The following is a 15,356-nucleotide window of genomic DNA, read 5'->3' as shown; positions in this document are numbered from 1 at the left end:
GACCTGTTCTCAGCTCCCTGCCCTCTCGGGCAAGACCTCTGCCTATGTAGCTTCAGACTCTGCTCAGCCCCCTCAGATGCTCCCTCCATGCCCCTCGTGGCAGGACTCACCTTGGCACAGGGTTGTGTTCCTGTTGGAGGGGACGTAGCCAGCCCGGTACTTACACCAGTAGCTTCCATTGGTGTTGATACACATGACCTTGGGACTGCAGATATCTGAGGTCTTGCAGCACTCATCAATGTCTAAGAAGGGACAGCAGGGTGGGAGGGTGTCACACATAGCAGGGCAGGGGGTGCACTGGGGGCAAATGACCATGGAGACACCCCCAACCCATTGCAGGGGGCGTGGTCTGTCGGTCAGTCTGTCTGCTCCATCTACCCTCCCCCTCATTCTATTCTCCTTTCTTCCCTGCTATTTGCAGGGCCCCAGTCCCTGCAGCACAACTTCTCCCACCCCATCCCAGACTGGAGACCAAATCTTATCCAGACCAGGACCCTACGATCCCCTCCCTGCATCAGCCCTGACAGAATGGGGTTAAGGGGGGGGGCGATCAGCCAGTTAAGTTGCAAAGGGGAAGTGACTTGGGCTGCGTGCAGGGCGCTAGCTAGAAGGAAGCTTGCCTGGGAGGGGACAGGTGGGGATTCTCTACAGCCTGAGGGCTGGGCCCAATAGTGGGCCCCTGAGGCAAGAGGGGCTAGGAGCCCCGGAGGAAGGTTTTCACTAGCAGGCATAGGAGAGAGGGGTCTGACTTTGAAAGGCTCCCCCAGAATGGGGATCACAGCATGACCTGGCTGAATGGTTTAGACACGGGGCAGCCACGAATCCGGGAGCTGCAATGGTGGAGAGAAGAAAGGAGGTGCTGAAGTGGAGCTAGTCACAAGAAGGGAAGACACACTCAGCGTTAAAGACCCCAGCCTGATGGATCCCCTCCCCATTTGGGATACATCCAGCCCCACCTCTCCCATGGAGCACTAGGAGAAGCGTGGGTGGGCTGCGCCCAGGGGAGTGCGGGGGAATTGGATGGTGTTCCTTTAAATTAGTTTGTTTGCTCTCTGATGGCACTCGGGGGTCTATGGCCGAAGCCCTCAGACCCCCGACATGCGGCCAGTGCACCCACCTGTAATGACCTGCGCAACGGGAGTCCCAGGACCCAGGTGACCGGTGTCCTGAGTATTAAACAGTCAAAGGTCAGATTCACAGCTACATTGAGGCTCTGCTGGGCCACTGTGGCAGCATAATGGTCTCTGACAATCCCCCCATCCTGTGCAGGGGCCTCCCCAGCCAGCCTGGAGCTGGTGTAAGGGCCCTACACCCACCATGCCGGCCGCCTGTTGAAGGGGGTGGTTCGGGGCATGGCCGTAGTACCCTGCGCTGTGGCTATTCTCAGCACCCTGGGGCCAATCAGGGAAGATTGGGGGCCAGGCTAGAGCATCAGGGACTGTGCCTATTCTCTGCTCCCCAGGACCCATGGCGGAGGATCAGGGGCATGCGGGGCACACTGTGCTGTGCCTATTCTCTGCTCCCCAGAGCCCACAGGGGGCAGAGCGCACTCTGCTATGGCTATGGACCATATATGAGGCTCCTTCCCAGGCTCAGGGGGGCCCTAGCAGCGAGGCTTCCCACCCGTCTCCCTAGTGCTTTTCTGCAAACCTAGGGGTTTAGTCCCATTCCAAATACCGAGCCAGGGGAGATCCTGGCCCCCATGTGCTGGGGCAGCAGTCGAGGTTCACGGCTGATCACAGCCCTGGTGAGTGGATCGGGTGCCTTTGCCGCAGATGGCAGCAGCCTCGGCTGCAGCACCAGGCCTGGAATGAGCCCAGGGGTGTGGGGGACTGAGCAGGGAGTAGTGGCAGCAAGGGGAGAGTTCACCCTGGCAGCTGTTCTCACTCGCGTACAGGAATTTGGCTTTCCCAGGCCTGGACTCATATCCATCAATGCAGCTGCAGGAGTAATTCCCAGTCACATTGGTGCAGTTGGTGTTGGGTCCTCAGTTTACTCCACTGAGCCCCAGACACTCATTAATATCTGCTTCCCAGTCTTTATTCAGGCCATGTACATTGGCCAAAACGGACAGTCTCTCGCAAAAGACTAAATGGACACAAATCTGACATCAGGAATTATAACATTCAAAAACCAATAGGAGAACACTTCAATCTCCCTAGTCACTCAGTAACAGTCCTAAAAGTGGCAGTTCTTCAAGAAAAAATCTTCAAAAACAGACTCCAACGTGAAACTGCAAAACTAGAATTAATTTGCAAACTGGACGCTATCAAATTAGGCTTGAATAAAGACTGGGAGTGGCTGGGTAATTACAAAACCTCATTTCCCCCATACTAATTTGACCCTACTGTTACTCACACCTTCTTGTCAATTGTTTGAAATGGCCAATCTCATTACCACTACAAAAGTGATTTTTCCTCCCTTGGTATCCTATTGTTAATTGAATTGACTGACCTCCCACTTGGTAAGGCAACTCCCATCTTTTCATATGTTGTCTATTTATACCTGCTACTGTATTTTCAACTCCATGCATCTAATGTAGTGACTTCTAGCCTACAAAAGCTTATGCTTTTCAAGAAAGATGTGGAGAAATTGGAGAGGATCCAGAGAAGAGCAACAAGAATGATTAAAGGTCTTGAGAACATGACCTGTGAAGGAAGGCTAAAAGAATTGGGGACATGATAGCAGTTTTCAGGTATCTAAAAGGATGTCATCAGGAGGAGGGAGAAAACTTGTCCACCTTAGCCTCTAATGATAGAACAAGAAGCAATGGGCTTAAACTGCAGCAAGGGAGATTTAGTTGGACAATAGGAAAAAGTTCATAACTGTCAGGTAGTTAAACACTGGAATAAATTGCCAAGGGAGGTTGTGGAATCTCCATCTCTGGAGATATTTAAGAGTAGGTTAGATAAATGTCTATCAGGGATGGTCTAGACAGTATTTGGTCCGCCATGAGGGCAGGGGACTGGACTCGATGACCTCTCGAGGTCCCTTCCAGTCCTAGAGTCTATGAATCTATGCCCAAATCAATTTGTTAGTCTCTAAGCTGCCACAAGGACTCCTCATTATTTTTTGCTGATACAGACTAACACAGATACCGCTCTGAAACTTTTCCAGTTCTGAAGATTCTGGGTTTCCTTTCTGTTTGTAAACCCTATGGTCAATAGCTTGACCACATCTTGGTTCGTTATGCAATATGCCCAAGAGACCAAATAACCAATATCGGTCTGGTTTATTGCTAAAAGTCAGTAACAGCATATTACAGGAACAAAGGTTCAATACAACTCCAATTTTCAGGAACCTGTCTCCTGCAGCAGTGCTGAATTCACCTTACAAAGAAGGCTTGCATCCACATACACACCCCTAAAGCTGTCCTTTCTATACCCAACCTGTTTACAAGGAAAGAGGTACTGTATGCACCCTGTGAGGCTATCCTTAACCAATAACCTTTCTACCTTGTTTTTTCCTGGTACCACACAGTACCCCTTAGCTCTTTGTCCTGGACTCAGGAATTCCAGGTACCAAGAGTGTGATGCAGCTCCTAGACTTGTCCCATATATATTGTCCTTATCTTTGGGACATTCCAATGAAAGTAACTCCCTGCCTGTTACTACAGTAGAACACCCATGTGTGCTGATCCTGACAGTTTTCCTGGCTAATGCAAGGTGTTATGGGGTACTTAGCATAGATGAATAAGATTATAGGAAGATACAGGCCACTATTCCAGGCCATGTAACTGCTAGAGGTGTATATACAATGGGATATTATTTGTGTTGTTAGACGGTTTATTCTTTCACTCTCACCCTTCCATGGTCCTTCTCGCGTGACCAGAGAGCAACAATACCCGAAATCCGAAGGTGCAAACAATTCAATGTTTATCAGGGTAAACTTCCAGCAAGCTTAAATTCAAGTTCGTTTTTCCTTATTTTCGAATCCCAACTTACTTCCTATTTGCCCCTAAATTTATATAGAAATATTCACAGCTACACCTTAACCAATCATTGCCTCTACTAAAATTTACCTAGCCAATCCTAACAAATTGTAACATGATTAGCTAACCAATTATATCCCACCACCTTCATTAGTTTACACCCAGCAAAATTAATTATACAGCAGACAGAAACAATCACAGACCAGACAGAGACCATGCAAATAAACATACAAAACAATACAGAAGTGAGGATTTCACAACTACATTTCTACAGACATAAGGGTTTCTCAGCTGTGTCTATTAATAAGTAAGTTCTTACCAGACAGAAAACTATCAAACTAAATTTCCTTTCATATCTTCTAGGCTCTTCCCTTTCTCTGGAGGTGATAGATCGGATCACCTTCCTAACAGCTTCTGATTGCCTTATTTCCATATGACTAAACAGGGACTCAAACTGTCCCAGTGAGAGAAGGCCCTCACACAAATAGACAATTATTTTGATTCTTTCTTTTATACCTCTGTAAGTAGCTAAGGGATAAAAACACACCTAAATTCTTAAAGTATAGGCCTTTGCAGACAGGCTTGAATATCTATATCCTAACGTGTTAAGCACATACTATCCATATTAATATATGTAATTTGAATCATACCTATTGATCATGTAATACATTAGCCCAGCATATATGGGTGAACACTTCGAAATAGATTTTAACCAGATTGATCCATAGTTATTCCCTGTGATTCAGTAGCTGTGAAAGGAGTGAAAAGCCATCTGGGACCCCACCACGCTCTGGTCTCAAAGTGAGCCCATCTCAGCCAGCCCTAGGAATCTGGCCCAGTAAATTTAAGAGTGTTTTAGAGAATCTGCATTGAGTCTCAGCTGGTGCAACGTGAGCATTGGAGTTAGCAGAGGAAATTGCACGTTACACCAATGTAGCGTATGCCTAGGGGTAAACTCTAGCTCGAGGAGACAGACCCAGGCTTGCTCTGCAAAAACTTGAAGTGTGGCCACACATGGGCAAGCAACAGGACAGTCTCCCTGCCCCGACTACAATCCTGTCCAATCCACAGGTACACACTCAGGGTGGCCAGCCTCTCCCACCACCACGGTAACACGTCTATTTCTAGCTGGATGAGAGCTAGTGTGACTATGTCTTCTCGAGCTGGAACACTCACCTTCCAGCCCCAGTGCAGACAGACCCGTAGGCCCCTCTGCACTCTCCTGGCCCCACTCGAATTCAGCCCATGGACTTTGTTCCACTCATCCAATGGATACGCGTCACCTCGGGTTCCCACGGTGACTCAGATGCTATCAGGGCAGGAGGTCAAATTCTGAGGATTTTAAGCATTGCCGCCTCCTAATCTTCGATAACTTAGACAGGAAGCCAAGTTGACTCATGTCCTGTTACATTATATCGTATCAACCGACAGCACTGCACGCAGGAAAGCACTGTTTTCTCAGCATGCCCTGCTCTTCTTCCTTCTGCCCTACCACTTCTCCCAGCCCGAAAAGTATTTACCTTGCTGAGTACCTGATACCCTAAGGGGGAAAATGACCACAGTGCAGAGGGCCTAGCACTTCACAGAATCACAGAAATGTGGAGTTGAAGGGACCTCAGGAGATCAAACAATCACCCCCATGCACTGAGGCAGGACCAAGTGCATCTAGACCATCTCTGGTAGATGTTTGTCCAATCTGTTCTTAACCCCCCACAATAACAGGGATTCCACAGCCTCCCTAGATCACTTGTTCCTGTGCTGAACCATCCTTAGAGTTAGAAAGTTTTCCTAATATCTAACCTAAATATCCCTTGCTGCTAACTAAGCCAATTCCTTCTTGTCCTACCCTTGATGGACATGGGCACCAATTGATCACAGTCCTCTTTATAACAACCTTTTGTATATTTGCAGATTGTTATCATGTCTCCCATCAGCCATCTTGTCTCTGGACAAAATATGCCCAGTTCTTTTAACCTTTCCCCAGATATCTGCAGCTCCAAGGCCACTTGTATCAACACCATCGGGAGCTACCGGTGTAAGTGCTGGGCCGGCTACGTGCTCTCCACCAGGAACTCAACCATGTGTGAAGGTGGGTCCTGCCACGAGATGCATGGAGGGGGCAGCTGGCAGAGCTGGGAAGGGCCTGGGTTACACAGGCAGAGGTCTTGGCCGAGGGGGCAGCTAGCTGGGAACTGGTCTGGGACAGTGCGCCAGCCCCCTACCCCCCATGGACGGGGTCCCTCTGGGTCTCAGCCTTAGCTGGGGAGGGTTCAGCTTCCAGGCTCCCACCTCCCTCCAGCCCAGCCTGTCCGTCCACTGCGGTGTTTCTGTTTGTCTCAGAGCCACAGCCACCAATGTGCCTGGGTCTGGCTTCCGGAGCGGAGCAGGGGCTGTGCCAGGGCCAGGCCAGGATTACACCAGAAGCAGGACAGGGGGAGTCAGCAGGGCTGCCAGGAGCCAGGCGTCTCTTCCCTAGGGTTGCCAACTGTCTAATCACACAAACCCAAACACCCTTCCCCGAGGCCCCTGCACTGCCTACTCCATCCCTCTCCCTCTGCCGCTCGCTGTCTCCCACCCTCACTCACTTTCCCCAGACTGTGGCAGGGGGTTGGGTTGTGAAAGGGGGTGCAGGCTCCAGGTCAAGCCTGGGGAATGGGGTTGGCATGCAGGTGGGGATGTGGGGTTCAGGCTCGGGGATGGGGCTCAGAGCTCAGGCAAAGGGTTGGGGTGCAGGAGGGAGAGCGGGATACAGGCCCTGGAAGGGGGTTTGGGTGCCAGAGGGGGCTCAGGTGGTGCTTACCTTGGGCAGCTCCTGGTCGGCAGCACAGCAGGGCTAAGGCAAATGTAAAGGTGGGTTCTCCCCAACGGGCAGAGGCATCTGTACCCAGCAGGTCTCTCTGCAGAGCAGATGGAAACACTTCAGGAAGCCTCAGAGATGGGAGCAGGAGGGACAGGCAAAGCTGAGTGTAAATGGATGGGAGAGAGAGACAGAGTGAGATGGGGAGGAAGGAAGGGATTTTGGAGCAGCCACACGTTAAACTGTTGGCAGCACAGGACTGGCATGTGCACAGAGATCAGCCAATACAGAAATTCCCAGACAAAAACCTTTGCTGATGGTATTACGGTGACCCCTGTAAACCTCATTCAAGATCAGGGAAATTCTGTGTTGGTTTCTTTCATCGCTAGGACTCGATCCTCCTTATCCCTCTAGCAGAGCGGAAGAATTACTTCTTGTGTCTTGCTTACAACACTCCCGCTAGTACAGGGGTTCTGAAACTGGGGTTCAGGACCCCTCAGGAGGGAATGAGGGTATTACATGGGGGTGTCATCAGCTGTCAGTCTGCATCCCAAACCCCCCTTTGCCTCCAGCATTTATAATTGTGTTAAATGTAAATGTAAATGTTTTTAATTTATAAGGGGGGTTGCACTCAGAGGCTTCCTATGTGAAAGGGGTCACCAGTAGGAAAGTTTGAGAACTGCTGTGCAAATACATCCCAGAATGAGGTTTGGTTTTTTTGCAACAGCATTACACTGTTGACTCTTATTTAGCTTGTGATCCTTGGCTTCATGGTCTGGGATACCGCCTTGGGAGGGTTGGGAGGGTACTTCAGTCAGGCGGAGAAAAATATCCTGGCTGTTGGGGAGAACCGAGAGCTGTGTGCTCTCCTCAAGCTCATCGTCCTCCTCCTCCTCCTCATCTTCTCTGTCCGCAGAATCCTCAGGCATGGCAGAGATTACCCCCTCCTCGAAATCCACAGTCAGGGATGGGATAAAGGCGGCGGCCCCACCTAGAATTGCATGCAGCTCAGCATAGAAGTGGCATGTCTGTGGCTCTGCCCCGGACCTTCCATTTGCTTCATTGGTTTTCTGGTAGGTTTGTCTGAGCTCCTTAACTTTCACATGGCACTATAGTGAGTCCCTATTGTGGCCTCTCTCTATCGTGCCCCTTGAGATTTTTTCAAATGTTTTGGCATTTCGTCTTTTGGAACGTAGTTCTGCTAGCACGGAATCCTCTCCCCATACAGTGATCAGATCCAGTACCTCCCGTGCCATCCATGCTGGAGCTCTTTTTCGATTCTCAGACTGCATGGTTACCTGTTCTGATGAGCTCTCCATGGTCACCTGTGCTGATCACCTCTCCATACTGGGCAAACAGGAAATAAGATTCAAAAATTCGCAGGGCTTTTCCTGTCTACCTGGTCAGAGCATCTGAGTTCAGACTGCTGTCCAGAGTGGTCACAATGGTGCACTGTGGGATAGCTCCCTGAGGCCAATATCATTGAATTGCAGCCACACTAACCCTAATCCGAAATGGCAATACCGATTTCAACACTACTCCCCTTCTCGGGGAGGAGTACAGATATCGATATTAAGAGCCCTTTATATCGAAATAAAGAGCTTCATTGTATGGACGGGTTTAGCGTTAATTCCGTTTAATGCTGCTAAATTTGAAATAAACGCGTAGTGTAGACCAGGCCTTATTTAGCTTGTGATCCACTATGACCCCCAGAGCCCTTTCCGCAGTGCCCTTTCCTAGGCAGTCATTTCTCATTTGGTATGTGGGCAACTGATTTTTCTTTCCTAAATAGAGAACTTTGCATTTGTCCTTCTTGAACTTCATCCTATTTACTTCAGACCATTTCTCCAGTGTGTCCAGATCATTTTGAAATTTAGTCCGATCCTCCACAGCACTTACAAGCCCACCCAGCTTGGGATCGTCCGCAAACTTTATAAGTGTTCTCTGTGTGCCATGATCTAAATCACTGATGAAAATATTGAACAGAACCGGACCCATCTCTGATCCCTGAGGGACCCCACTTGTTATGCCCTTCCAGCTTGACTGTGCACCACTGATAACTGCTCGCTGGGAACGGTTTTCCAACTAGCTATGCACCTACCTTAGAGTGCTGCATATAGATTGTATTTCTCTAGTTTGTTTGTCACGTGAGACAGTGTCAAAAACCTCACTAACGTCAAGATATACCACATCTACCGCTTCCCCCAGCCACAAGGCTTGTTATCCTGCCAAAGGAAGCTGTCAGGTTGATTTCACAGGATTTATTCTTGACAAATCCATGCTGACTGTTATTTATCACCTTATTATCTTCTAGGTGTTTGCAAATCGATATCAAACCTTCTAAAACTTCTGTAGTTTTGCTAGTGGCTGGTCCCCAGACTTACACACCCCTTGTCTTCCTGCAGGAGAGCACTGAATCTACAGATCATATACTCTGATTTCTTCTGCTGATTTTCATGTCGTTTCTTTCCAATATGCACTTCCGTGTCTCTCTGCATCTTCCTTCACTTCCTCTTTCCTCTCCCAACACGAGCACTACAACATCTGTAAAAGACGTGCCAGGGGATTCCTCTCTGGCTGCTTTCTGTCAATGCATCCAGCACCAATATGAACAAAAAAGGGCTTAGTCCCAAGCCTTGATGTATTCCAGCTGTTACTAGAAACTGTTTCATTTCTCACATGAACCTTTCGCTGTGGCAACAGAACCATTGTACATGTCCTGGACACATCCGATATAAAAGCTTTATTCAGTCAATGTGAGGTGTCAGGATCAGGTCCCTGCATAAGGCAAACACCAATGTCGATCTCCCTTCTGCAGCTGCAGAACTCACCTCTGCCCTGGGTCTCTCTGCAGGGAAAGCGGAGCAGCAGGAGCAGCAGTTTTTGCTCTTTCTTTATTTCAACATTAGACAGTTTCATGTCCACGTCTGGAGATGGGAGTGCGGCGTTATCACTGGAGATGAGAGGCTCCGCCCCTTAAATGTGCCCTGCAGGCTAGTGCCCCTGAGTGTGCCCCAGAGCCATGCATGCTGCTGTGCCAGGTTAGGAGTCTCACTGGAGGGGAGGGAGACATATAGATACTCCTCAGACAAGACCTGTGCCCTCCACTGCTGTGGGGAGGGGGGGTGCACCCACTAGTGGTGTTTGTGTGAGTGCTCATTTGTGTTATCCACCCGCATGCGCCGTCTAGTGTTCAGAACCGTTGTTGTTCATCAGAGGTGCTATACTGCTAACAGTTAATGGGGATTCTCCTTCAACTCATGTGTCAGTGACCTGAGTGTTTCAGGCACCAGGATCTGTGCCCTATCCCTGCCCTGCCAGACATTTCTGAGCAGCTGCCTGATGCAGCATAGCGGCAGCGTAGGAAACCATGGGCTTGTGACAATGTTGTTCCCTGGCATCTGTAATGGAGGGATGGGGGAGCAGGAGTGAAGAAGGAAGGACAAAGGGTTCTAGCCCCAGTTAGCTTCAGGTCCCAGTGGGGTCCTGAGTCAGCCTCAGTGGACCTCCCTTGTATAGGGCTCCCCCCTCTGAGAGCATTGCTGCCTCCTGAACTGGCATTGGCTGTGATGCCCGACACCCCCTGGGAACACGTGGGACGTGGCACCTGAACCCCCGGACTCCTCGCTCCCAGGGCTTTTCCTTTCCTGTCCCCAGAACATGACTCTCTGTTTCAATGCCCTCCTGAACAGCACCTCCCTCTGGGACAGCAGAGACACGGACAGGGGTCGGCCGTGACCGTCCTGCTGCAGAGCGTGGAACTGGCTGCACTGGCCACTGCTCTCCGGTCTCTGGAGAGGACAACACAGAACGTGACGACAGAGTCTCTGGGTGAGGGGGGATGTGTGGCTTTCAGCGCCACCTGCTGGCTGCTGTGAGATATGGGGTTACACTCTGTGCCCCAAATCCACTGAAAGTTAGAGCCTATATATCATTGTGATGTGAGCCTGTGTTCAGTACAGACAGAGAACAGCATTGCCCCTGCACCAGGAAATATAACCCAGCCCCGCCAGTGCCCCCAGGAGCAACAGCAATGCCCGAGAAGGGTTTAAATGTGATATTTGGCTTTCCACCACTAGGGGCTGCCACGCTGAGCCAGGCGCCTCCCCCCACCCACACTACTCCCCCTGCTGGGGACGCAGCATCCCCAGGGAGACACGGCCAGAATGGGGGGAGGGGATATGGGAGGGGTGATCAGGCAACTCGCGGGGGAGAGCACCAAACTTCCCCCTCCCCTAGTGCAGAAGAGCTCTGAAGCCCCTCCGGCTCCAAGCGGAGTGGGAGGGGGGTGGATCTGACCCAGAATGGACAGATTCCCAGGGAAGCAGTTTCACAGCGAGGGGCTCTGTAATTCCTCCCCCCACCCCTTGCAGCTATCCAGAAGTGGCTCGTCACAGGGAACTGCAGCCAGCACAGCGAAGTCTTCAAGCTGAGAGCTCACGAGGAGACGATGGACGTGCACTGTGATGCAGTCACTGGGGTAGCCACACAAGGTACCATCCTGGGGATGGCGACACCCAGGGCCCAAACCACGGCACAGAGCGGTTCCCTGGCACCGAACTCCAGTCTGGGTTCCCCCGTTCCTCCCTCCCTCCCTCCCTCCCTCCCTCTGGATCTCCAGGCCGGCCCCGGCCTCTGTCTCTAGCCCTGGAGTGCTCCTTGCTGGCTGAGCCAGTGGTTCTCAGGCTTTGGGCCATGGAGCTGGCACCTTCGTTCCTGTCTGTCCCACAGCTTGAGCCCTGAGCAGTGAGGATTTGGGGGTGCAGAGGGGAGACAGCTCATGAGAGGGTCTCTGGTATGAAGTGAGCCCAGAGAATGGAAAGGGCAAGAACGCCCTAGTCTAGCTAGAACCCCAAATGGAGACGTAGGGGACCAGAGTAACGTGGACCCTCAGCTGCCTATTCAGGGCCCCGAATCCTCATTGTGACCCCTGGGCACCTGGCCGGCTCATTCTTTGCCATAGTGACTCCATCTCCCTAACGAGGGATCATCTCATCTCACAGCAGGTTTGGAGACTGCTGCTTTTATTTCCTACTCCATCCTGGACTCCATCATCAGTGCAAGACGTCTCAGCGAGGGAAATCAACCAGGTGGTGGGAAGCTGGAGAAGAGTCACCTCAACTCCAGGGTGGTGAGTGGGGCCGTCGGAGACGGGAGACCCATTCCCCTCTCCAGATCCGCAGACTTCACCCTGTGCCACAGACAGGTGCGCGGAGGGAGATCCCCTCGCTTTGCTCCACAGCTGGGGCTCCAGAGGGGTATTTAGAAGGCACCATCTCCTTCTAGGCGTTTGGACCGTGCTGCCTTTCTGGCTCCTGGTGGTCCTGAGAAGAGGAGGCCTCCTTATTCCTGATGCACTGGGGCTGTGTTACTGGAGGAGGTTACCTGGGGTCACAGCACAACACAGGGCTGTGCAAAGTGCTCTAGGGTAAGAGCTCCGCCTAGCTCACCCCTGAGCCGGAATAACTGGAAAGTCGCTTTGTGTAGATAGTGGGGTTCAGGGAGTCAGCATGAAACTCTTTGATACGGTAATGAAGTGGTTAGGGTGCGTATGTGTATGTGTGCACACAGCACTGCCCCCTGCTGGATGCTGTCGGAACTGCTCAGCTCACATTCCTTATGGTGCTATTGGCTGGCAAGGATTTATCACCCTTTTTTTCCAATAGCAGGGCCTGGGCTTTTGCAGCAGCAGGATCTGTGTTCTTTCTCCGCTGCCACTGGGATGGCCCCAGTGGGCACTAGGGGCTGCATGCGGAGAGCCGTGGAGCTGTAGGTGACCTCGAGTTTGCTATAGCCATGGAATAACAGAACCGACCTTCTGTGGTCCCGTGAGGATGAGGATGATTCTGTGGTGTTTCCAGGCCAAAAAAGAGGAGGAAGAGGCTCTCTGCATCTACTGGAAAGTAGTGGCCGAGAGCGGCAGCTGGTCTCCGGATGGCTGCACCGCCGTGCACAGGAACAGTACTCACACCACCTGCAGCTGTGACCATCTCTCCAGCTTCGCCGTCCTAATGGCTCCCATCGCAGTGACGGTATCACATCGTGAGACTCAGGTCACAGAGCAGGACCCTGAGCTCCTCACTCAGCCGTAGGCAAAGCTCTCCCTGGAGTGACTGGAGGCTTTGCTGGGGAAAAGGCTGAATCAGAGCTGAGGGGGCTCGGCTGGGGTCACTGGTGATTTCCCCTTTGCTGTGTTACAGGAGAGTTCCCCACTGACCATCATCACCTACGTGGGACTGACCCTCTCCCTGCTGTGCCTCTTCCTTGCCATCCTCACCTTCCTCCTGTGCCGCTCCATCCGCAACGTCAGCACCTCCCTCCACCTGCAGCTCTGCCTCTGCCTCTTCCTGGCCGACCTGCTCTTCCTCACCCCGGTGACCCGCATCCGCACTCAGGTACGGCCTGATTCTCCCCTACTCTGTTCCTCCACTCGCAGCAGGGCTGGGGTGTGTGGCTTTGAACCCCTTTGTTCTCCCTAGATTCTGTGCTGTGCAGGACACAGGGAGTGTTCCTGGGGGGATGTTTCCACCCTATTAGGCCCCTTCACACTGGTCTGAGTGGTCTGAGTGTCCCCAATCCCTGGAGTTCAGCCAGTTCTATCCCTATGTCACACTCTCCCTGTGCCTCGATTCCTCTCCTACGTGACTTGCCTATGGTCACCCAGGGACTCTGTGGCAGGGCTGGGAACAGAATCTGGATCCCCTGAGCCCTGCTCCCCTCCTTTAACCACTAATCTCTGCTCCCTTCCTGCATCAGCAATGTGCACCCGCAGGACTCTCCAGAAACCAAGGTACCTTCCATCTCTGGGATGGGGCTTCCATGTGCTTGTCCGGCTCACCCCAGGTCTGACTTGAACCTAGATTTCCCTGCTCACCCTGCCTGGGAGCTGAATGTCCCCCTGGGACCCTTCCCATCCCCAGGGACACTAAGCTGCCCCGAGCGCTGTAGTTGAGGTGCCCCCTGTCAGACATCTGCACTCCTCACCCCACTGATGATATGGAAGAACAAGCCAGAAAGATCCCACTGGACTCCCAGCTCCCAGGCTGGGTTTGTGGGGCCGGTGGGTAGGAAACAAATGCACCTTCTTACTATGAGCAAATCCCTGAGCATCCCCTCTCTAAAGTGAGAGACTCCACTAAAACCGGGCGTGGTCTGTTCTAGACACCCCAGGCTAGATCCTCAGCTGGTGTAAATCAGGGCAGCTCCACTTCCTTCAGTGCAGCTAGGCCAAGGTCCCTCCGCTGCATGTCTGGCCCTCCATCAACACTGGCCCATCCACCAGAAAGGGTCATTTGAGGAGGTGGAAGAGGAAGTGGTGGCTGGAAGCAGGACATGCTGAGGTAGATGGGGAAGGCTGTTTTCCTGCTGCCCACAAGAGAGTCGGCCATGTCACAGGCAGGCTGAGATCCATCTCGCTTTTGAGAGCCAGCTGCCCTGTGACACCTCCTCTCTGCACCCAGGGCTGAAAAAAGGCAGTAATCCCATTAAAGTCACTTTCTTCTTCCTCCCTGTCTGTAGCTGCTGGCTCAGCCTGGAGAGAGGCTTTCATTGGAGCTTCCTGGGTCCAGTCTGTGCCATAATCCTGGTGGGTACCTCACTGAACCACATTCTCCTCTCACCTCTGTGACCCCATTGATTTAAGTGAAGCAGGGAGGGGAAGTTGGCCCATAAAACATAAGGAAAGACCCAGTTAGGTCCCACCTGGCTCATCGGCTGTGGTCTATCCCTGAATGAGTCCCTGTGCTGTATCCCCAGGCCTGCAGCCGTTACTCGGGCACAGCTCCCAGGGACGTCAGCAGGAGATTTGCCAAGTGAAGACAGAAGAGTTTGGTCTAGTTGAGTTAATGACCCAAGGAACAAGGAAGGGAGAGGGCTCCACTCTGCAATGTTTTTTGTAGGGGAGGAAACAAGTGTCCCTACATATTCCTCCCTACCCCTGTGGAAGTTGGGGGGGGGGGTGTGGAATTTGTTACAGTCTGAAAATGGCAAGGAGTATTCTACAGGCAGGATCTGGAATCTCTGAGCCGGATCCTGCTCTCAGTTACACCAATGTAAGCCTCAAATAACTGCTGACTGCACTGGAGAGGCTCCATATTGAACTCTGAGCAGCATCTGGCCTCTGTGATCCCATTGATCCATCTCAGCCCTGTCTGTGCTGCCAGCTCTATGCAAGGGGACAGACCGAGAGCTTCCAGGGGATATTACGGGGAGGGGATAATTCCCACCGGAAATGAGCAGTCCCCGGTTGTGCAGTGTTTGGCTCGGTCCTCTGGGATCGTTCTCTGCCTCAGCTGAAGTCACCGGCCCCAGATGGGATGTTTTACAGGAAATATTTCCCACTGTTCCCACAGATAAATATAATGTTCTTTGTGCTGACCCTGTGGATCCTGAGAAACAGACTCTTCTCCCTCAATGCAGATGTGTCCACTGTCAGAGACCACAGGTGAGAGGGCAACAAAACAGTCCTGGAGGGTCAGATGTCTTGGCACCGGAGGGGGTGGGGGATTCCAGGAGGGGAACAGCATATCTAGGATCCATAGGAATGAATTCCCAGTGTGTTTGCATTGACAGTAAGCCTGTCCCACATAGGAAAGCCAGGGATGGAAGCTCCACCCCACTCTGCCCGGA

The 15,356-nt window shown here is 51.8% G+C and overlaps 1 protein-coding gene across 1 annotated transcript in view; it reads left to right on the top strand.

Moving 5' to 3' along the window:
• LOC127030056 (adhesion G protein-coupled receptor E3-like) overlaps positions 1 to 15,356 on the top strand; it is a 45,023-nt gene that overhangs the window by 10,189 nt on the left and 19,478 nt on the right. Inside the window, 10 exon segments of the mRNA XM_050915965.1 lie at positions 5,916 to 6,020; positions 10,363 to 10,442; positions 10,445 to 10,559; positions 11,102 to 11,221; positions 11,732 to 11,934; positions 12,590 to 12,760; positions 12,929 to 13,123; positions 13,485 to 13,518; positions 14,189 to 14,313; positions 15,080 to 15,171. Of these exon segments, the coding sequence (XP_050771922.1) occupies positions 5,916 to 6,020; positions 10,363 to 10,442; positions 10,445 to 10,559; positions 11,102 to 11,221; positions 11,732 to 11,934; positions 12,590 to 12,760; positions 12,929 to 13,123; positions 13,485 to 13,518; positions 14,189 to 14,313; positions 15,080 to 15,171 (1,240 nt within the window).

Source organism: Gopherus flavomarginatus, chromosome 10 (genome assembly GCF_025201925.1).
Source record: "Gopherus flavomarginatus isolate rGopFla2 chromosome 10, rGopFla2.mat.asm, whole genome shotgun sequence".
Classification (NCBI taxonomy): domain Eukaryota; kingdom Metazoa; phylum Chordata; order Testudines; family Testudinidae; genus Gopherus; species Gopherus flavomarginatus.
The sequence above is the reverse complement of the archived record's forward strand: the minus strand, read 5'-3'. Positions and strand labels throughout refer to the sequence as shown.